General features: G+C 31.9%; 1 protein-coding gene across 1 annotated transcript in view; it reads right to left on the bottom strand.

Moving 5' to 3' along the window:
- Nucleotides 1-765: 765 nt before the first annotated feature.
- Nucleotides 766-24,516, bottom strand: part of Syt7 (Synaptotagmin 7) — a 335,513-nt gene continuing 311,762 nt past the window's right edge. The window contains exon 9 of the mRNA XM_074259521.1: nucleotides 766-1,168. Coding sequence (XP_074115622.1) covers nucleotides 1,125-1,168 — 44 coding nt within the window. The 3' untranslated portion in view covers nucleotides 766-1,124. The remainder of the gene's footprint in view (nucleotides 1,169-24,516) is intronic.

Genomic DNA, 24,516 nt, shown 5'->3' with positions numbered 1-24,516 from the left:
TTGGCCTGCACAGTCAATCAGTTTCCAGATTTTTTAATTTATAATACTTGCAGACATTATATTTTCTTACCTAGATATTTCAATAGTTGTTTAAAAATGCATCAAACTTATTATCATATAATATTCTTGAGTAAAAATACGCAGCTAAATTGAAATGGTGGTGTTAACATAATTTTTCATTAGGTCATGAATAGATTTTTAAAATTTTTCACTGAGAAGATTAAATTTAAGAGCAACAGTTTCAAAGGGTCTCTGTTTGATGGACAATTCTCTACTTTCAAGTAGTCATAATTTGTTCTTTGAAAGTTTTCGTGCTTACTTAAACCTGTATGTAACGCTTTGTATTTATTTATTCATTTAGTTAATGAGGATCAATGTTAGTCTATACAGGGATGATCCTGTAAGCTTATTGATTTCGCTGCGTATTTTTTAAGCTAAAGATTATCTATAAACGACTACCTACATCTTCACAATCGGAAGAATCGAATCAGATTTTGTATACAATAGTAATCCGTAAGTAAATATACTTTTTAAAGAAAAAACGAGGGTACATCTCGAGTTCAGTGAAATGTATACATACTTTACAACATAACAGGATAATCAAATGTTTTAAATAATGTTTCCGGTAAAAATAGATCTGTGTAATAAGAACTACAAATAGAAACCAGTGTGATTTTCATTTGATATATTTTCCACTGCATTAATTTTGATTATTTCCTCAATAATACTTCAAATATTTAAGCTGTTTTAATTATCATTATGAGTAATCAATTATAAAATTATCATTATCAATGAATTCATCCCTTTCATTTACTCAATACATTGAAAATATTTTTTCACCCGATACAATCCCACTGAACAGTGTGTGGTAACTACCGAGCGAGACCACCTCGAAGGTGATAGTGAGATTTTACTATCCTTGAATATATAGGTATCATTCTCCTATACTCTACAAACCATTTAGGCGTTAGTGATGGGCGGAGCCACTCAGACCGGACCACCATTTCAAAGTATCGGAAGAAATAAAGACAGAAGTAGCAGCTATATCAACTGAAATTCCAGGAGACGGCATTGTCATCACCGCCTTTCATCACCGAATCTGTCTCCACCATCACTGTAGGTCTTTATTTATAACTGCAGATCTTACGACGACAAATACCAGGGTGGTCTGTAAAAAGAGAAGAAAATAACCTGCTGAGCTGCAACTTCATTTACACCTATTCACCATCATCAACGTAGACGGTAAATTTACGAGCTACCTCATTTTTTCTTTATTCTCTTTTTTATTCATCGTTACTTCTTTTTTTCATTGCACCCCTACATTCATGTAAATCAAATACAAACTTTTTCTAAATTTTTTTCTTACGCAATAATAATCAATGCATCGATAGATTCACTGATCTTTAAAAGTCAATTTTCGATTTTCGACATTTTATCCAACTGTGTAAACCAAGTTTTCTACACTAAAAAAGCGCTTTTAAAAAATAGACAGTTCAATACCGCGATTTAATTAAAAACTGCGCATGTGGTATAATTTGGCGATGCTAAAATACCGTCGGTGCAAAAACGGAATAACTGCTAGATAATTTAACTTTACTCGATTTATAAATATTAAAAGGTTGGCGAATCATGAAATTAAATTATTTTATTGAGCACCTGTCATATTTTATCTAAGATTCATCAGAAGACAAAACAAATTTAAGAAAATTTTTTCAAATATTTCTATTTTGACTTTTTTGTGGTGACTTACAACACAAATGTAACCATAAAAAAATTAAATCGTGTTTACTTTTCAACTTATGTATTCTCATTTTATAAACTAGACACTTCATTTTAAAATCATGATGAATAATCATGAACCGGTTTTTCAATTAAATTATTAGTAAATTTACAAAAATTATCGTGATTCAGTTCGAAGAAGCACGGAAAAAAAGTCTCATGATAAAATAATACTTTAACGTTGCTTTAACACCGAATATAAATCCTATCACAAGTAACGAAATTAATTTAACTCTGAAAATTTCAACCTGTCATTTTTTGCAGTGTATGGAAACTTCATGTTTTCAAGTATTTTTATTTTCGCCTGAACTTATGCCATATAATTAAAATAATTCAAGCTTTAAGGTCGCAGCTGGATAAGAAGTAAGTTAGATACAGAATTTCTAAAAATTGATTTTCTTGTACTTTTCTTGAAGTACAATGCATCGAAAACATTATCAAAGAATTTGGATTCGACTTAATGAATGTTTTTTGAGATATCCTACAGTAACTGGAAGCTTCCACATCGGTAGAAGCCCTAGTAGGTCAGGAATTGATGATTCAATGTAAAAAAACTATTGCATTAGTATTTCAACACTATATACATATATACATAAAAAGCTTTGAACCGGATTAAAATCTAAGAATGTTTAGGTTTCTCAAATAATTGAGAAACCTAAATCATTAAAATTGTTAAAATTTGTTAAAACAACGTACTTATTACTTTGTACTTAAATAATCCATTATTATCTTTCTTCTATTAAATATAATTCTTCTATTATACAAAATTCAAGTGTCACGATGTCTGTCCGGGATAAACTCTGAAACTACGGAACCGACTTTAACTTGCTTTTTTTTTAAATGTATGTTTTAATCCAACTTGATACAGGATAGTTTTTATTTCGGTTAATGGTCTCAATAATTAATGATTAACAATAAACTGATCATCAATGTTGATTATTGAAATCGATTGTAAGTATTATTAGCATCGAACAGATGGCGCGTTAAATTAGTTTTCTTACAGGAACTGTAGAACTTTTTGTCCTAGACAACTAATAGATGATGTTACGTTTTAACTCGAAATTTTTTTTTAAACGATAAGTGATGCACCTTTTTTACTGACTGATATACTTTCTTCGTCCACCTCCGTTAGTTCTTCACATGTTAGAGGTTTTTGTAGAAAATTATCAATAAATCCACGCCTACCTGATGATCTCTCGACAAACAGAAATTCATTTCCCCCTAGATGTGAGTGAGCGAGAATTTTCTCCCGCTAGAGAAAAGAGTAAAAGAGAATGAAGATGAAGACAAAAGAGAGCGTTAGCCCAGCAAAGGGAGCTGGGTTCGCTAGTAAAGTATAAAATAAATAAGTAATAAATAATAAGTACTAAATAAATATATGAATCATAATTATAAATAATTATAAAGTTAGCACACTACTGACATTTTTAACTTTTTAATTAAGAATCTAAACATACGAATAAAAGTTCCTAAAAACTTCGAAGTAAGAAATGGCAGATTTTTTTGAAGTGTTGAATGTCCATTTTAATAAAAAATTTCTAACTTCCCGGTAAGAAAATCGAAGATATTAAAAAATCGAGAAGTAATTGTTCTCACCACGTTTTGCAAAAATCGAGTTTTTATCAGATCTCGATGTTTGAAGGTCACGGGAAGCTTCCCTGATTATCTCCATGAGGTTGTGTGTGTGTGTGTGTGTGTGTGTGTGTGTGTGTGTGTGTGTGTGTGTGTGTGTGTGTGTGTGTGTGTGTGTGTGTGTGTGTGTGTGTGTGTGTGTGTCGGGGATGACATCGAGCTGTTTTCCCAGAGACGGAAATTCCTAATATTTAATTTAACGTTTAAGTAGTTGTACACAGAATTGTAAAAAAATACAATATTAGTAATTTTTTATGACTTAAGCCGATTATGTTCTTTTATGATTATGGCAATGGGCTTGAGTCTGGAGTGACAGTGGTCACCAAACATAGCCGAGGTCACAGGATAGTAAAAAGGTATCGACAGACAATGAGGGCTGTCGAAATATTTTTGGAGAAGTACTTAGTGTACTTAGATGAGCAGTTCTGGTTGAGCATTGCTCGAGTAGAGACGTTGAGTATATCCTGTTAACCTCGTATTCGTTCTCAGACTTATTGCCCTGCGCTTTACCATAGAATTATATTCCAATAATTAGTTAACCTCCGATTTATTATATTACAAATATTTTTAGCTGCTATATTATTTATACGAGTTAGTGTTTTATTTTAATTATTGTAAAAATAAACGAATATGGAATCGACAAGTCCACTGAATTCTACCGCCTCTGACAATGTTAATCCGACATATATATACGTATATATATATATATACACTAGTCACAAAAATTAAGGGATATAAAAAAAATTCCAAATTTTTTGGTGATTTTCAGCGAGCTGTAACTCCGAGGAAAATGATCGCACAGAAAAAAAAAAAAAAGCAAATTGTAGCTCCAAGTTGTCTAGTTTTTAGATATGACCATGAAAATTTTTTGTCATCGTCAGGTCTGAAGAAATCCTAAGAAAACTACTGAAAAAAAATTTTTCGAAATTTTTTTTCGTCTTAAAAAAGGTCTACGGGCTTCAAAAAAATTTTTTCGATTGTTTCGTTTAAAAGCTCTTTTAGTAAATTTAATACCCTTTAATTTGACGTAGCCAAAAAGCCTGTACGATAATTTGCCGCGGAGTTATCGTCAATCAAAGCAAAAAGGTTTTTTTTGACTTTGGAAATCAATAACTCTGGAACTAATGACCGTATAGGAAATCGAAGGAGGGTTTTGAAAACTACACAATATTCTCTATAAGAAAACGTAAACCGCTTTTGAAGAAAAAATTTTTTTGAATTGAAAACTCGGACTGAAAAAAGACAAAAATTCGCATAATTAAGGATATTTGGATAACTTGGTATAACTTTGGATAAAATGGATGAACGAAGGATATCGTTGGTAATTTTTTAACTTCAAAGTGTCCCCTAAAATCCCTAAGAAATTCAAAGCGCTGCGATTTTTTGTTCATAGTGCCCAGAAGCTTCAAATTCTGTGTTTTCGCAAAAATCACCATTATGAGCAATTTTGTGATTTTTATTCATTTTTCCATTGAAAAAAATTTTTTTTTTCAAAATTCTTTATTTTTCGATCAAAGAGATTGATTTTTCAAGAAATTTGAAAAAAAAAAAAAAATTTTCAATTTTTTCGAAAATTTTTTTCGAAATTTTTTTTATCAAAAATTTTTTTTTAATTTTTTTTTTTATCGTCTTCAGAATGCTTCACTATTGTCAAAAAAAATTAACTCAATTTTTTCTGTCCGCTACAACTGCCTTAGTTTTAAATCTCATTTTAAAAATTCAATAAAAACAAATTGATATACCCCCGCGGAGTTCGGCTTTTCCTCACACAAAACTTGAATTTTACGTTTTCTTTTTAGCCTAAATTCCTTACGTGAATTTTATGTAAGCTTTTCTTTGATAAGCACCTTTTGATATGCCTCGTCGACATTTAGCTGCCACAGATGTGGCTCGCATTGTTACCCTCCTTCAAGAGGGCTACAGTCAGGTGGAAGTAGCAGCTTCTATGGGAGTGAGCCAGTCCGTTATCAGTCGGGCCTATGCCCGATTTAACGCGACTCAAAGTTACGATCGTCGTCCGGGTCAAGGTAGACTACGAATCACTACCGAGCGTGATGATCGAGCTATCATTCGAGATGCTCGTCGAAACCCTACTGCGCATGCCCACACGATCGCTCATCAATTTCGCAATCGTCGACAACGTCCTCCCCAACAACACATATCGGCATCGACGGTTCGAAATCGCTTTCGAGAGCAAGGACTACGCGCTAGACGCGCAAATCGCGTGCCTATGCTCACTCCACGACATCGCCGAGCCCGATTGGCCTATGGTCATGATCATCACCATTGGGGTCGTAGACAGTGGACCAGTGTATTATGGACTGACGAATCTCGATTTTGTCTTCATGGCAGCGATAGACGATCTCTCGTTTGGCGCCGTCATGGAGAACGAGATCGGGATGGTTTAACGAGACCAGTTACAGCTTTCAATGGTGGATCAGTCATGGTGTGGGCAGGCGTGTCCTTCAATACCAGAACCCCGTTGGTCATCGTTCGTGGGACGTTGACTGCCGATAGGTACGTCGACGAAATTCTGGTGCCACACGTCCTGCCTATGCGCACACGCATGGGGGCAAGACGGTTCATTTTGATGCAGGATAATGCTCGTCCTCACACTGCAGTTCGTACGCGAACTTTTCTCCGCGCCAACAACGTAACAACGCTTAATCATCCAGCGATGAGTCCTGATTTGAACCCAATTGAGCATGTTTGGGACATGCTTGGGCGTCGATTGCGGCGAGACTATCCGCAACTGCACAATCTTCATCAGTTGACTCAAGCGTTGTTACGTTGTTGGCAAGGAATTTCGCAAAGTGATATTCGACGATGCATCAACATGCAAGAGCGTTTACGAGCTGTGATTCGGAACAGAGGTGGCAATACACGGTACTGAGCAGTTACTGCCGTGCGTACAGAGGTCATTTGGCAGCTGCAAACAGACAAACACGCAGACAAACACACACACACACACACACGCGCGCGCGCGCGTGTGTGTGTGAAAGCGTAAATCCGACCGAGCAACCTCCACGTGGTACGCTTTGAGTAACGCTAATGCCGGCGGTAAAACAACAGTCGAAAAAATTGAGAAAATTTCGAAAAAATTTTCGAAAAAATTGAAATTTTTTTTTCAAATTTCTTGAAAAATCAATCTCTTGAAAAATCAATCTCTTTGATCGAAAAATAAAGAATTTTGAAAAAAATTTTTTCAATGGAAAAATGAATAAAAATCACAAAATTGCTCATAATGGTGATTTTTGCGAAAACACAGAATTTGAAGCTTCTGGGCACTATGAACAAAAAATCGCAGCGCTTTGAATTTCTTAGGGATTTTAGGGGACACTTTGAAGTTAAAAATTACCAACGATATCCTTCGTTCATCCATTTTATCCAAAGTTATACCAAGTTATCCAAATATCCTTAATTATGCGAATTTTTGTCTTTTTTCAGTCCGAGTTTTCAATTCAAAAAAATTTTTTCTTCAAAAGCGGTTTACGTTTTCTTATAGAGAATATTGTGTAGTTTTCAAAACCCTCCTTCGATTTCCTATACGGTCATTAGTTCCAGAGTTATTGATTTCCAAAGTCAAAAAAAACTTTTTTGCTTTGATTGACGATAACTCCGCGGCAAATTATCGTACAGGCTTTTTGGCTACGTCAAATTAAAGGGTATTAAATTTACTAAAAGAGCTTTTAAACGAAACAATCGAAAAAATTTTTTTGAAGCCCGTAGACCTTTTTTAAGACGAAAAAAAATTTCGAAAAATTTTTTTTCAGTAGTTTTCTTAGGATTTCTCCAGACCTGACGATGACAAGAAATTTTCATGATTATATCTAAAAACTAGACACTTGGAGCTACAATTTGCTTTTTTTTTTTTTTTTCTGTGCGATCATTTTCCTCGGAGTTACAGCTCGCTGAAAATCACCAAAAAATTTGGAATTTTTTTTATATCCCTTAATTTTTGTGACTAGTGTATATATTTCTTTATAAATATTTGAAAAATATTGACTTTCAAAATTAACAAAGATATAAAATCGAATAATTAAAATTTTTATCATAAATCAGATTATTATAATTCTAACAATATTATGGCTTAGGTATAAGAAATAATAATAAATTCCTGAATAATAAGAGGTAACTTAAATATTAAGACGCGCCGGGCATAGGTAAATGGTTGAGGGTGGGGGATATAGTCCAACAGCGGTAGCATACTATTACTATTGGAAAACACCTTTCACTACTCTCCTAAAGGTGGCATGGTAAAAGATCGTGGTGGAGAAGGTTGTTTGAGCCACTCACATTCCCCGCGATAAATAAACATAGTATATGTGACTGTTGTTAGATGTATAGAATTTAAACTAATAGTAGATGTCACTACTGTAAGAGGCGCGGGATTTTAATTTAAAAATATAATCCCTGATATATCTACATTAACATTTGAATTATAAATATTGATCTTATATTTAAAACGAGGGATTATAAATAAAAACAATGAATTATTTATATTGATATCCAATATTTTATTGATTAAATAATTCCACTGGTCATTTTTACATCAAGACTAGAATTAATAAATTCAAATTTATTATATTTTCCACCATGATAACGCAGAAACAGATAGTTTGAATCTATTAATTCATTCAAACTCTTCATGAAGTTATCATCTTTTAGATGTTGAATAGTTCTTGATGGTAGATAAATGTTAAATTCGTCGTTTATATTAGCAACAATCCTAGTTCCATACTGAGTTGTAATAGCTTTGATACCGTTAATCTTATATTCTCGATTAAACTCCAACTCGATCATTTTTTTAACAGGAAGAACCCCAGTAAGACAATTAACCTCATTTATCTTGGTAAGATCCATGATTGATTGCTGTAAAAATTTTTTTAATTAATTGTAATGGTTGATTAAATGATTCTTCATTTAATTCATATTTTGATTAGACAGTAAATGAATACTTACAATTAGTAATACTGATAGGTAGAAGATGTATATCACCAAGAACTAGTACTTCAACTTGTAGTCACCACCAGCTCGTACTTTACTGGAGACATGTACTTCGTTTTTGTGAAGTACGGTTATAGCGCGCTGCTTTTATAGCTAGAGGATACTGCGCAGTTACCCCCACTCTTCTACCTCAAAAACGGTTTGATGACGTCATCTACTACGCAGTTAGAAATAGAACAAAGAAAACTGCGCAGCTACACAACCTTGAACAGGCTCAGACCTGTATGATGACGTCATCTACTACGTAGTTAGAAAATTCTAGAACAGAATGAGTCATCTACTGCGCAGTTAGGAATAAAGCAAAGAGAACTACGCAGTTACCGTGACCTTGAACAGGTTCAGACCTGTTTAGAAGTAGACAGAAATCTCGACAGATGGCGTATCTTCTCGCATGTACTCCTCATACGTACAGTTTGAATATATTAATCTTTTCAGAATATAAACAATGAAATGCACCTGTGATCTAAGCAACTATTATTGATGCTGAGATCACAGGTGCATCTTTTAACAAAAATGCAGGAAATCAGAATCAAAATTTGAAATGGCGGAAGTCTGACTCAAATGGCGGATTCAAATGGCGGATTCAAAATGGTGGATAGCAGCCACCAGATGGCGGATTCAAAATGGCGGATAGCAGCCACCAGATGGCGGATAGCAGCCACGAGATAGCAGCCACCAGATGGCGGATAGCAGCCACGAGATAGCAGCCACCAAATGGCGGATTCAAAATGGTGGATAGTAAGATGGCGACAGAATTCCCCACCAGCGTCACCTATAACCTCGATAAAAACCTCATCCATAATGCCATACATATCTACCGCAAGCAACACATACTGTCGGTAAAACAGGTCGTCCACATCTACGGGCGATACTTATCACGAACCTACAGTCGGTAATGTAGATACCTTAGTATGGACACGAACCCACAAATCTGTTTACCGATTGAGTAGAACCCCCTGACACACTACTAATATATGTAGTTTCGTCAAAACAGACAACTGTTTCGTTAACGTGAGGATCTGTATAGTTGAATCAAGTAAATGTAACGCCTAAAATAATGATACGGATCGTCATTTTGGTGATCGACTGTATATCTGAATTGGCTATACAGCGTATCTCTAAAAAAAATGACTATACGGCGTATAGTCAGAATAACTATACGTATCCTCATTCTAACGATATTTTTTTCTCCGTGAATTATTCTAAATTTAAGTGCTTATTAGTAAATTGAATATAACAAAATTATACAATATTAACAATTGAATAAAAACACAAATATCATAACGAGAGCAAAAATTTGCCCGACAAATTAATTCATAGCTTTGTCATAGTTTACAGTTAAATTTAGTAAAAATATCTGCGAAGTTCAGCTTTAATAGAATCAAAATTATCAAAATTATATCATAATTTTCAGTAAGTCATATTTCAGTGAAAGATATTAAAAAAAAAAAAAAACGAATAAGGATTGACAATGAATAAAATTCTTATTTTAAAATCTTCAAATTCAAAATTTTTAAATAACTTACTGCTTAATTATGTAAACAATATTACTTTCGATTTTTCACCATCATGGTATAAGACAATATCAATTCTAAAATATACTGAAAATCAGTTTAACTAATTTACATTATTTCTGTGTTATTTCACAGTTTTTAAAAATCAATCAAATTATAATGGAAACTTCGTAAAGAGATAGCTTAATTTCATTCAAACAACTGTTAAAATTTATTTTGTAGTAAAATCGAAAAGTATCGGGATCTACTGAGTTCAACAGACTAGATATTGCAGAAAATAATTATTACATCATACGATCAAAATAATACTTATAAATGTTAACAGTCTTACAATAAATAAAATTATAGAAAAAATATTATTTTGCAGCTCTGAAACATTAATACTTTAATAAATTAATATTTTATTTTTACATTTTTACGGTAGTAGCTTTCGTTGGCTAGTTTTAATTATTTATTAGTTATTTGTATGATATTCTTTATATTATCTTAAAAATTTTAAATTGTAATTAGTAGTTGCAGAATATTTATTTTTCATTATTCACTTTAACTCTACCTAGAGTTCAATTTTTAACCTGTAAGGTAAGAGCCCCAGTAGCTGCTCATGTACCAGTACCTGCTCACTTTATGTATTTGTATATCCATCTTCACAAATATAGATATACAAATACATGGAGTGAGCAGGTACTGGTACATGAGCAGCTACTGGGGCTTTTACCTTATAGGAAGTTTTTGATAGCACTTTTATTTATTAGCAAATAAATGAAATTCATAGAGATGCACATACCTATCCATGAAAGAATCGCAAGTATTGAACTGTAAATACTATATTTGACAGTATGCTATGATCGATAACTAGTATATTATTTTTTAAAATATATAGAAATTTTAGTTAAAATTAATCAAATTTTTTTCTCTTACTATACTCAGTGCGGAGTTTTTCAATAATTGGTAATAATACTCCAGAATTGTCAATATTTGCCTTCCTCATTGTGTTAATGTTATGTAGTTGTTTTAAAGTGACATGTTTCCCGTATTCTCGTTTAATCATATGTTGAATTTTTTTTTTATTTGCATCTAATTCAAGGTACTTGATTACTTCTTTCATCTCAGTAGAGTTTAGTCTTCTGATCTCAGGTATAAAATTGAAAAATTCCTATAAAATATTAATAATTTACTGTTACAAATAATAGTATATTACACACCTAGAGAAAGTAAAGTAAGAAATGTCTCAGATCACATGTAATTGTTGTGATCTGAGGCACAACATGTGATCTGAGGCTTTCTTATTTACTTCCCGAGGAGTGTATACTATTTATTTGCTCGACGAAGGCAGGAAGCGGCAACTTCGTTTAGCGCAGCGGGCCGAAAGTTGACGCTTTCTGCCCGTCGAGCAAAAAAAAATCTTACATACTTAAGGAAAAGAATACTTACTTCTGATTCAGAATGATTTTCATGCTCTAAGTTACAGCTAATAACTTCTAAGTATTGATAATTTATGAATTTGATATGAATTCTAAATAGGCAATGAAGATGAACAGTGCTGTAAAATAATGGTTATTATCAGTTAGAATAATATATTTAGGATTAAAAATCTACTATTTTAAATATACCTAGTAGTACGTTCAGTTGCTTTTGATGGTTTGTTGCGATTAGCGAATTTGCAGTAAAATTTAATTTTGTGGTATACAAACTTTTCTACAATTTCTTGACTAATTTCTTCGTTAGTGTGCAATAAACCACTGTCTCTTGTGACCAATACGGTTTTCATTTGTTGTTGATAATCAACTATAAATGACTGTAGATCATTATAACTATCAAATTTTTTGCCTGGATACATTTCATTCTTTTTACTTGCTTGGTCATCAGCCATCTTTACAGGATATAAAATACTCTAATGCACAATTAACTATCTCCTTTATAATGAATTAGTCCTCACAACTTTAGAACACGAAAAAAATAAGCTGTACTTACAATTGATGATGTAGATTTCATTGAACTAAATTTTCGCTTAAAGCGTAAGCGAATGTATACTCAAAAGGTACATTAACGTCGATTTATTACCATCAGATGTTTATTAGAATAACATTAGGTTGGTAACACAATGTTGTTATAAATGAAAATCTTGAGAAATAGTTTTTCGGCAAATTTTTACGTTAACAAACGAAAATCCGATGCTAACAAAGAAAAAATTTAGTCATAGTAAAAATTTTGGTTTGAAAAACTGGACATCAATTTTAATAAAAATTTCTATTTTATATTTATAAAATCAAAAAATTGGTGTAAATAGACAAAATACAGTCATGTTAAAAAATAAACGGGAATTTGATAATTATGAGGATTTTTAAACAGATAAATGATAGTAAGGAAAAAAATTATTATTGATCGTAAGTATCATAGTATGAATTATATAAAAAATAAAAAAAAATTTTAGAAAATCCAAAAGAGCACGAATCAATGCTCATTTTATTTTTTGTAAAAAAATATAATCAATTTTTGGCCTTATAGGGCACTCTCTATGTAATGAAATTTTGAAATTTGACACGCTCAAGAGTATATCTGTAAGAATAAGACAAAAAAATAGTTCTTGGTACACTTGTCATTATAATTAAAATACTTAATCCGTACAGCATATAATAGTTGCTTATAATAATCTAAAAAAAAAACATTATGAGTCGTCCAAACCCTGTTTAAAAATATTCATTGAAAAAAATTCACTATCATAAGATTTGAATTTTTTTCAATAATTCCAATTGATTTCAATTTCTCAGTATATATTCATAGATATATAATTTGCATAGGGCGAATTTATTTAATTTTTTATGTTTTATATGATTTAAATCAAATATTTATAATATTATAAAAAATAAAGAAGTAAATTATATTTTTACAAAATAAATAACTTTTCACTTCAAATTATGTGTATTTGTTGCAATAATTACCAACAAAATCATGAAATTATTGTATTTATATTGTTTATATCGGTAAAAAGTAATTTAACCACATTGTTTACTATTACACTACTACTCTGTAGACTATGTTCAACTACTGCTACAATTATAAAAAACATAAGAACCAAAGCTTGAACATGCGACGTCAACTTGTTCAAGTTCTGGGTACAACTTTGAAAATTGGGAGGTGTAGTTAGACGATACAATTTCATATTAAAATCATATTTTTTAGCTTTGCAAAAAATTTGTAATGTTTAAGAAAAGGCTATTTTATTTATTGGTACCATTTTTAGTAGATTTCATAAAAATCTAACTATTGCAGTCATCCTCATGGCACAACTTTTAAAAAATTTAGCCATTTTCTGACTCAGCTCGACAAACTGAGTCAGAAAATATCGTTCGTTTAAAAGTTTATATATGCATATATTAGAGTGGTCCAAAAAAAATTTTTTTTTTTTTTTTCAAGTGCTGTTGTCTCAAAAGCTTTTCTTAGGTATAAAAAAAATTCCCTTCAAAGCGCAGCTTGATATCTCAGTTCTTCATGAAGCTCAATGAATTTCTATTTTTCCATTTAAATAACACGTAAAAAATTTTTTTTTAAGTTTTCATCCGGTAAAACTACGGAAAAAATTTCTTTCTGTATTTTTCATTGATTATTTTTGTAGAAAATTCAATTCTCTACAAAAAAGTATTGAAGTAGTTTCTTCGTATTCCTAACAAGTAAAAAGTTATCGAGCTTTAAATATTCGCAATAAAAGAAAATTTAATCAGATATGATTTTAGAATTAATGTTGTATCACATTTTCTGTTCTAAAGTATTTGATTATGTAATTTATATTTTTTTCTTAAGAACATGTTGTAAAGTCTGATGCCGGTAATTCAGTCTAGACAAGTGACAACAAATGACAAAATATATCGGTTTGTTTATTTGAACCACATGTAAAATGCACTCAAGGAGGTTATCAGATTGACTGTAAATACTTTAAACACTGCTTAAAAAAATTAAACTAGATAATTTACTTTTAACACTCTCTCGCGGCCTACATGAAGATAAATAGTAAATGAGATTTTTTGTTGATAATTAGTTTCTTACCCTAACCTAGCTGCATTTTAATAACTCTGTCTTAAAAGTAATCTAAATTAAAATAAGGAATAACCAAAAAATTAAATCAATCTTAAAGATTATATTTGTTGTATTTTTAGTAGTAATTTCTTTATAGTAAAGTTTATGTGATGGGTCCTGAGATAAGGCAGTTTTACGCGCGAACACTACCTGTTTATTTATCATTTTGTTATTTTTTTTCAATGATTAAATTCAAAAATAAAAGAATCAATTTACGAGGGACTATTATTTATTACGTACTTCTGGCAAGTTTCATGGTTTTTATTCGGTCAAAAAGCGTCCCATCATCTTGTTCAAAATTTAAATGTTCACCTGTCCTACATGTTCTTAAGTAAAAAAATTAAATTCAGTATACATCTGTAAGTACTAGCTTGCTCTTGATTTAAATTTCGTAATAAAATTCAAATTTAATTGTAAACAATCACTGCTCATAGAAAAGAATATCCAAATTGTAATAAAAAGATTATTCATAATTCACAGTTAATACTTCATCATAAGACATGTGTTAATTATATTATAAACAGTCTAGTTTGATAAATTTTAAAATAAATACATGCAGTTACAAAAAAAGTTTTCAAAAAGTAGTTTTGAAACTATCTTCCTTCAAATTTTCTTTTATTGCGAGTATTTAAAGCTCAATAACTTTTTACTTGTTAGGATTACGAAGAAACTACCTCAGTACTTGTTTGTAAAGAATTCAATTTCCTACAAGGATGATTAATGAAAAATTTAAAAAAAAATTTTTTTCGTAGTTTTACCGGATAAAAACGTAAAATGAATTTTTTTACGTGCTATTTAAATGGGAAAATAGAAATTCATTGAGCTTCGTGGGGAATTGAGATATCAAGCTGCGCTTTGGAAGGAATTTTTTTTATACCTTAGAGGAGCTTTTGAGATGATAGGTAAAAGACTTTTTTTTTTTGGACCACGATATAACGCGACTTGTCAGCACGATAGTGTTTTACAATTTCTAACCGATTCTTCTCAAACCCAACATGCTTTATCTATATCAATAACGACCAAGGTTAAGTTCGAAGATGAACTTAATCGGGCGAGTAGTTTGAAAATAACAGGATTTTGAAATTTTGAAAATCGTAAAAATTGATGTTTTTACCACTTCAACTTGGTGTAATTACTGAACTAGACAAGATATTCAAATTCGGTAAGTTGCATCGTTAAGCTCTTTTATTACGCTTCAACTAGAATTTAATTTGCGCCTGAATATAGAGTTTGCACATATTTTCATGCTTATGATATATTCGACCAATCACATTACGAATAACATGGCTTCACATATATTTCATCTCAATTTTATGTTAGGACTAGTTTACGTATCATCGCTTGCAAGCGCGCGCGTTAATGTGGAATTATATATATTTTCATGTTTATGATATATTCGACCAATCATGTTATGAATAGTTTGGCTTCAATGTATATTTTCATATTTTTTATCTAAATTATAAGAGTAGATAAGAGTAGATTTTCACTCCTTAGAAGTAGTAATAGCCTCAATATTACTCATTTTATTTTAGAGTTCATTCAAAGAAACAGTTTTACTGTTGCAGCCGTTTTAGAATTATTGGCTGTAATATTATTTTATAAGAAATTAATTTTTTTTATTTGAGAAATCTACTTCCATTTCGGCTGCCGAATGGCATTTTTTTAATATTTTTGAATTTTTCTACAAAATTAAAAATTATTTGAAGCGATTTAAAAAAAAAAATTTTACTCCTTTGAAATTTACCGAATGAATTGAAAAAGATTTGAAAGTCTTTCAATTTGAAAATTTTCAATACTTTTGAACACCTTTAAATTCATTTACACTATGCAAAAGTATGTGCACGTATTCATGAATACGTTATAATCACGCCCTGATTAGATAAATGAAAATATTTGGAAAGATTAAAAATAAAAAATTTTAAATTTGTTTTAATTTTCCTCGACGATTTAAATCCTTCCAATTTTCGCGCATTAAATTCTTTTAAATATTTTCAAATCTGTGTTCTTTTGAAGATTTAAGATGATTTAGAATCATTTAATTTTTCAAATATTTTAAAATACTTTTGAATCACTATATACTATTTGAATTTTTGATTTGACGTAAGACTTAAAAAGATTAGGAATTATTTATGTATTAATTTTGAATGGTTTTGAATGTTTTCGAATATCTAAATAATATTAACTTTTCATCGAGTGGATTCATCAAAAATTGATACTGAACCTTTTTTCTAAAGCGTTTTTTTCTAAAGTTCTATTTTCTACAAAAATGTGAAAAAGGCGCTTTTCGGTATGTTTATTGCTAGGAGAGGGAAAAAATCCCAAAATTGAAGAAACATTTTTTCTATTTTGTTTAAATGGAAAATAGAATAATAGATTCAGGTCAACCTTAATATTAATACTAAGTGCTCGTTTTGGGCTTAAAATTTTTGTTTAGTGATTAAAGAGTATTTAAAAGTATTCAAAAAGTTAAGTATTCCAAAATCATTCGAAATCTCTACATGAAGTGAAGTTCGCAGATTATTTCATGATTACAAAATATAGGAAAGTATTTGGAAAATTGAATATTTTTGAATCCTTCTTATAAAATAGAATTCGCATAAAATAGAATTCAGCTATTCAATACTGCCATTCTAATACGTCGTATCCCACATTTAGAAAATTTTATAGCAGACGGTAAAAACAGTTCATTTTTAACATTGATTAAATGGGATTCAACGGATGAAAATATTTATTTAAAAATAGATATTAAACTATGTGACCTTTAAATTTTTAATATGACTTGCATAAAATTGTTGTGATTCTATTTTTCAAAAAAAGTCAATATGTCAAATTTTTTGGGATACGACGTATTAGAATGGCAGTATCGTATTATTTAGCGATTGAAAAATATTTTTTGAAAATTTTTTAATGCGATATCTTCCAATTGAATCAATCGTTTTCGATGGGACTTTGCCGCATCCGGCGCAGTTTTTCAATCACAAAAAGATTATTTATTACCTATTAAACGATTTAACATAAAATTTCAAAGATATGTAAAAAAAACACTTTTTTAGAATTTAAGAAATTGAAATTTTCTCGAACGAATCCACCGATTTCGTTGCGGTTTACAGCAATCGATGCAGTTTTTTGAGCAAAAAAATATTATTTCTTATTCACTAGACGATCCGAGAAGGAATGTTGAAGTTACATAAAAAAAAAAAAAATTAGGAAAACGGTTGACCCTAAAAAAGGCCATCCCTGCAACTTCCCGCTAACTACATACCTAAGCGCTTAACATTTCACTTATTTTTTTTTGAGCTCTTCGAACTAAAAAATATGATTTTCTTATTATTTTGAGATCTCCGAGCTCAAAGAGATAGCTATTCTATGCTTTTGAACTCTTCGAGCTCAAAAGTCTGATAGAAGTTTCATAGAACACTATTTTTTGAAATTTCAAACTGCCATAACTTTGGAATAAATCAACCGATTTTCACGCGATTGATGGCAATAAAGGCAGTTTTTTAAGTCCTTTGAAAAAATCGATAAAAAAAAATTTTTCAGGTGGAAAATTTCGAAGAAATTGAGAAAAAACATTTTCTTTTATTTTTTTTCGTTCACGATATCTCACGAACAAATCAACCGATTTAATTTCATAATCCTCTTACAATCATAATCTTAAGCCGACACTCTCAGCTAACTGCTTAATTTTCGTTGACTGCAAGGGTTTCGTAAGCATGTGTGCTTTGTTGACCTCCGTTGAACAATATTGAACTTCAATGATTCCTCGTCCGGTCGAGAATCTAATGCTGTTATCAATGAGTCATATGTTTTCGGTAAGCTTGATAACAGTATAGCAACTACCATCTTCTGCAAGGGTCCTCCCCATATTTTTTAATTGATTCGCTAATTCCTTTATTTTATTTATGTGTAGTTTCATATCACCATTATCGGTCAGCTTAGAGTTCATCAACTTCCTCAAAACTGCCGATTTGTTATTCAATGATACCTGTTCGTGGTGTTTTTTCAATGCTTCGCACGTTTCGTTTGTTGTAGCTGAATCCCTGATGATGCTTAACTTGGGTGTCTTCCATCCTGATTAAAAAAAAGTATTGAGACAAAGAAAAAAGTATTGAAAAGTATTGGTTATCTAGTCAATCCAATACTTTTCAATACTTTTTCTTTGTCTTAATACTTTTTTTATTCAGGGCACCATCAGGCGAATTGTGGCCTTTGCCTTACGATCCATTCGATTCCACCTCTCGAGCTCTGTAGCTTCAGTATGTGCAGTCCCAATGATGGCATCCCAAACACCCTTTTCATCGAGGAGTGCTTACATCCTGAACTTCAACATCTGATAATTCTTGAAGTTCAGCTTCATTATTCCAAAAGACGCACCTAAGTTCTCTCCTGAGTTCATCTAGGTATATTACATCCTAGGTATGTAATATACTATTAATCACGCAATTCTGAGTTCATCTTAGAATTGCTTGATTAATAGTATATTACATACCTAGGCCAGTAAAATAAGAAAAGTCTCAGATCACATGTAATTGTTAGCCGAGGCGAAGCCGAGGTTGACAAACATGTGGTCTGAGGCTTTACTTTTTACTGGCCAAAGTGTGTATACTATTTTTCGGCTCGACGTAGCCGGAATGTGGCAACTTCGTTTAGCGCAGCGCCAGAAAGTTGCCACTTTCCGGCCGGAGGGCAGAAAACACTTTTTTACTATCACTACTACTGGGTTCTAGGCCCATAACCTCGATTTTCGAAAATCGGAATGAAACCAGAAACTTCCCAATTTTTAAAAATTTTCAATTTTCTTAGCGGGAAGTTAAAAAAAAAGATCCAAATATTAGCATTTTTCTCGAATTATTGTGTTTGCAAAGTCACGGACATTTTTGACTGCTTATCAGCAAAATTTTTTTCTATATTACAAAGATAACAGAATTATTCCTTATTAAATTCTCTATCCGATAATGTGCAATTTAGTTGTATTCCGTGGACTAATAAAAGTATGAAGATAAAAACAGTGGCGGAAATGAGACAAACAAATTTTTTCGATCAGAAAGCACTCTTTAATGGTAGGCATTAATTATAGTAGGCAATAATGGTAGGCAAAAATAATAGTCATGTAATAACGTTTATGACCAATAAAGGGAACAAAATATCTGTAATAAATTAAATGATAAATAACAATAATATTAATCAGCATCGTCATCATACTAACATTGATAGTCTATCAATGGCAAATTCTCATTAAAATAATGCTACGTATTTGGTAATGACAGGAATAAGTTAAAGACATATATGACATTGCTTACGTATTTACAAATGGAACATATTTTACTCTATTTCCTATTTGTTGATACTTATGTTAACAGATGCCGTATTGTAACCTCCATTGACGTATTTCGATTTTAAAAATCTTGTTTAATAAATTTAGCTATCATTGTCAACATTAAAATTTTTTGATGAATAAATAATTACGTAGGTAGTGAATTGTGTTATTAATATTAATATTAATTATATATTAATTTCATATAAATAATATTAATTTTATTTATAATTACTAATTATAATTTGTTGAATTATACGTACCACTTATGCTGTAATTATTAATAATAATTAATCTACAGGAATTTTTTTTAAATATTAATAAGAAAAAAATTTCCCGTGCCCCCGAGATTTATCAATTGTAACCTGGGCACGCGAATATGAAAGTTTGAAAAAAAGTCTAGTAATTTTTCTGGCGCCTTTAATGAAAAAAATTACCCGTGCGCATGTCAGAAAGCACGGGAGCACGGGACGGTCAGATTTCAGAGTATGTGGTAATTTACCCGTGCGCATGCGCGAAAATGAGGAAAAATGACCGTTTTCCCGTGCCCCGTGCCAGTACCGTGCCGGCACGGGAATGTGCCAATAGTCACACTCTTAAATTATATTAGAAATTTTGTTTTATTAATTTAATTATTGCTTCGATAAAACTTGTATTCAGAGTAAACATATTTGGTTTGGCTACTTAATGCTTATACACTAGTCACAAAAATTAAGGGATATAAAAAAAATTCCAAATTTTTTGGTGATTTTCAGCGAGCTGTAACTCCGAGGAAAATGATCGCACAGAAAAAAAAAAAAAAGCAAATTGTAGCTCCAAGTGTCTAGTTTTTAGATATAATCATGAAAATTTCTTGTCATCGTCAGGTCTGGAGAAATCCTAAGAAAACTACTGAAAAAAAATTTTTCGAAATTTTTTTTCGTCTTAAAAAAGGTCTACGGGCTTCAAAAAAATTTTTTCGATTGTTTCGTTTAAAAGCTCTTTTAGTAAATTTAATACCCTTTAATTTGACGTAGCCAAAAAGCCTGTACGATAATTTGCCGCGGAGTTATCGTCAATCAAAGCAAAAAGTTTTTTGACTTTGGAAATCAATAACTCTGGAAATAATGACCGTATAGGAAATCGAAGGAGGGTTTTGAAAACTACACAATATTCTCTATAAGAAAACGTAAACCGCTTTTGAAGAAAAAATTTTTTTTGAATTGAAAACTCGGACTGAAAAAAAGACAAAAATTCGCATAATTAAGGATATTTGGATAACTTGGTATAACTTTGGATAAAATGGATGAACGAAGGATATCGTTGGTAATTTTTTAACTTCAAAGTGTCCCCTAAAATCCCTAAGAAATTCAAAGCGCTGCGATTTTTTGTTCATAGTGCCCAGAAGCTTCAAATTACATCGTGAATTGTCGGACGCATCCATCCATACTTAATATAGTTGTAATTTCTTTGGCGCGGTTCGACTTAATTTCTACCTCGAGTTTCGCATTCTGATCGGAAACCCCTTGGGGCGACACAGGCGCGTCGAATCTCAGCAGTCCATCAGCTGGGCCAACACTCTAGACTAATTAATACTCAAAAAAAAATAATCTCTATAAATGTAATCTAGATGGGGAAAATTTCCCATGTCACAATACATATATATATATATATATATATATATATATATATATATATATATATATATATATATATATTATGATGGGTTTTTCTTCACGGTGCTGGCGTCGACAGCGCCGTGGAGTTCCACCTAAATGTTGGCTTACCTGGTTCGTAGCTTGTTGGGCGCCAGGAACTTTACGTTCCGCGGTTCGAATTCAGCAATTGATCGTCGTCGGGCGGCACGTCAACGTCGAAGAGATCCTAAATTTTGTAGAGCGAGTGTAGAAATCGAGGCGGAATATTTTTACCACCAGAGAATAGAAAAATAGAGACAGCTCAAAGAAACAAGTAATGCGCAGGGACTATTCAATTAAAATAAAAGAATCTGAATATGATCGAAATTACAAATAATGAGTTATTCTTGGTTCGTTTAACAAACAAAATTTCGAATTAAGAAAATTAATTGCATTCGCTTTATTATCGCCAACAACAAATTAAAAAAATTAACAACAAAAAAACCAAAAAAAATAATCGTTTCGCTTATCGTATCGTAACAACAAATTTCGAATTTCTCAACAAAACAAATTAAATGTCGTCGCTTCGTATTAACCAATTCAAAAAAAAATTAACAAAGAGAAGGAAAAAAAATTGTTCTAGTTCGCCTTTATTTTCCTAACAACAAAAATTTCGACTTCATCAATATAATTAATTATCGCCACTTTCTTCGTAACAAATAAATTTGAGTTTTCAAAAAAAAAATACAAAAATATAATTGTCGTAGCCTTTCTTTCGTAATAACAAATGTTTAAATTAAAAAAAAAATCAACAACAAAAAAAATATATTGTTTCGTATTTCTTTCCTAACAACCAATTTCGCATTTATCAATAGCATCGATTTGTCGTATTTTGGTTATCGATGGCACAATTGATCGATCAGTTATCCTCTGCGGCGGATAAGTGAACCATTGGTAACTGTTGTTACCCGTCGGGCAATACGCGGGACAAAGCTCGAGGTAGCGTTTCTATTTGCACTCGTAGATGGCCCTTGAGTCGAGCCAATTTTTTGCGGCAGGCAAGCTCAAACTTTTACCAAATAAGTTGACACTGTACACAACATTCCTTTACGACGGATTAATATATTTTTGGCACCGGATACCTGGCTGACGTCACCCGGAAGCCGAAATTCAACAACGCAATTGCTGAATTTCGGTACGATTTTACTTTCTGACTTAATTACGAAATTCGTAATTATTTGATCTTTCGATATTAAAAAAAAATTCAATAATTAGTTATAAATTATAACTCGGACGGGTAATAGGCCCATTCGATCTCGACTTAATCGCGGACCGCGGTGAAGTCACCCAGGAATATTAACAAATTGCGACCGCACTTACCCCGTTCAGTCGACTCTCCAGGGTGGTTTGAAATTCCTCATAGCAGTTGTCGGCGGTGCTGACGGCGGCAGAGGCTCTCGGCGATGGCGTCACGGAATTTTCGTTGTCGGAATGACCAAATTTTTTTTTATTGTTTTGAATTCTTGACTGTCTGGCAGTTGACAATTACAGCAATTACAGCAATTCACGAGAGAAACTCTAGCGTCGACTGAATCGACACTCAAAATAACAATTACTCAACAAAATAAGTAAATTCACCACGTAAGCGACTGAATTTTCGTAATAATAATTAATATTCGTTTTAACTTTATTTCGTAGCGTAACAACAAAAAATTATCAGCGGTTCAACAGTGGCTTTTTCGGTGTCCGGCTCAGAATTGCTGGCTTTTTCGTTTTCCAGCAATATGTGGTGTTTTCGCTAGCGCAGCTACAAAGCTGCGCGTCCAATCAGCCGTTGTTGGATAAATTTCCATAGTCGATGGTTGGTCGATTCGCAATTTAGTACTCCATTCGGCGTTCAGGTGGAGCCCTGGTGTGCTCCCGTTGCTTCATGGTACGGTGATTCGTAGATTCCGATTCCGGGTTTTTCTCGTTGCTCGTTGTCACTCCCAGATGTCTCCCTGGTCATTGATGGTAAACTGAACTGCGGGTTCGCCCGGTCGCTTTTGTCATTCGCTCTCTCTCTCACACACATTCTTAGTTTACATAGTAAATTTTTCGGACGCATCAATCCATACTAAATTTGATTATTTGGCGCGGTTCGGATTATTTTATTTACCTCGAGCTTCGCAATCTGACCGGTACCTACTTAAGGCGACACAGGCGCGTCGAATCTCAGCACTCCGTCAGCCTGGCCAACACTATAGACTAATTAATGCTTAAAAAAAATAATCTCTATAATGAAATTTAGTGGGAAAAATTTCCCATGTCACAATATATATATATATATATATATATATATATATATATATATATATATATATATATATATATATATATATATATATGTAACGGAGTACACGGGACCTTCTTTATCCGGTGGTCTTCGATCCGAGTTAAAATTATCGACCAATTCCCCAGGGCGCTGTGCTCCGAAGTACTCGCGCCAATAGACTTAAGCTAGTGAGTAAGTCGCCGAGAGGGTAGCGCCGGCGCTGAGAGAGAGAAAGTGGGGAAGACAGAGCCACGAAGAAACGAACCAACAAATTTTGGTAAGTTTTATTGTGTTCGAACGATCGAAGAATCGACATCGCAAACATCTCACTCACGTAATTATTTCTATTCTATTGTTTCTTGTGGAACGAGACAATAAATTTTACTTAAATTTAATGCTTGCTAGGCCCAATGCCAGCTAGATTAAGTTTAATTAATCTAAGAAATATTCTAATACCAATTTCGTGTTCCAGAATAAAATATTCCCTGAGAATTAAATTACGCAGTGGCGATTCAGGACCGTGCTGCCAATAAGACCTCATCGAGGAAAACATCAAGGAAAGACGAAAAATTTGGGAGTAAAAGCACCGAGGGATTTTTGAAAATAAAACCCAAGGAAACTCCAGGTACAATAAATACGTCTAAATAGATTCTCGGTGAAGCAGCATCAGCCTGACCTTAAGTCGGCTGAAGGTTATCGCCATTTCGCGTTCGATCACAATCATTAGTTTTTAATAAAAATTTAATTTATTAATCTTGCCAAAATTTAGGCAATTGGTTTAGTCAATATTTAAGTACTCGTTAGTTGGACTAAAATTTAATTAATCAATCTTACCAAGTTGAGGAATTAATTTAGCTGAACATCAAGAATAATTAACGAAATGTTTAAGAACAAAATTTGGTAAACTAATCAGAATAAAAGTCCGAATAAAATTAAGAATAAATTTAAGAACAAGTCAGAAATGAAATAACTAAATATTTAATTAATAATACCAGGAATTATTTCGGGTTATTAATTAAACACGTAGGCAGAGTCTGGACTAATCTTACTAGGAATTATTTCAGTTTGTTAATTCATGATTTTGGTGTCACGTGAAAATTTGATCTCTGGTAATTGAGTTTGAGTAAAATCAGTTAATTTTTATGTCAATTAAAATCATTAAAATAATTTCAGTAAAATATTTTAGTAAAATCATCAGAAGTTAAAATTAATTAAAATCAACATAAATAATTTGGAACGAATTTTGATTGTGTAAAATAAAACAGAAGT

Source organism: Cotesia typhae, unplaced genomic scaffold, assembly GCF_013202065.1.
Source record: "Cotesia typhae breed Kobodo isofemale line unplaced genomic scaffold, CoteBio_Ctyphae contig_20, whole genome shotgun sequence".
NCBI classification, from domain to species: Eukaryota; Metazoa; Arthropoda; class Insecta; order Hymenoptera; family Braconidae; genus Cotesia; species Cotesia typhae.
The sequence above is the reverse complement of the archived record's forward strand: the minus strand, read 5'-3'. Positions and strand labels throughout refer to the sequence as shown.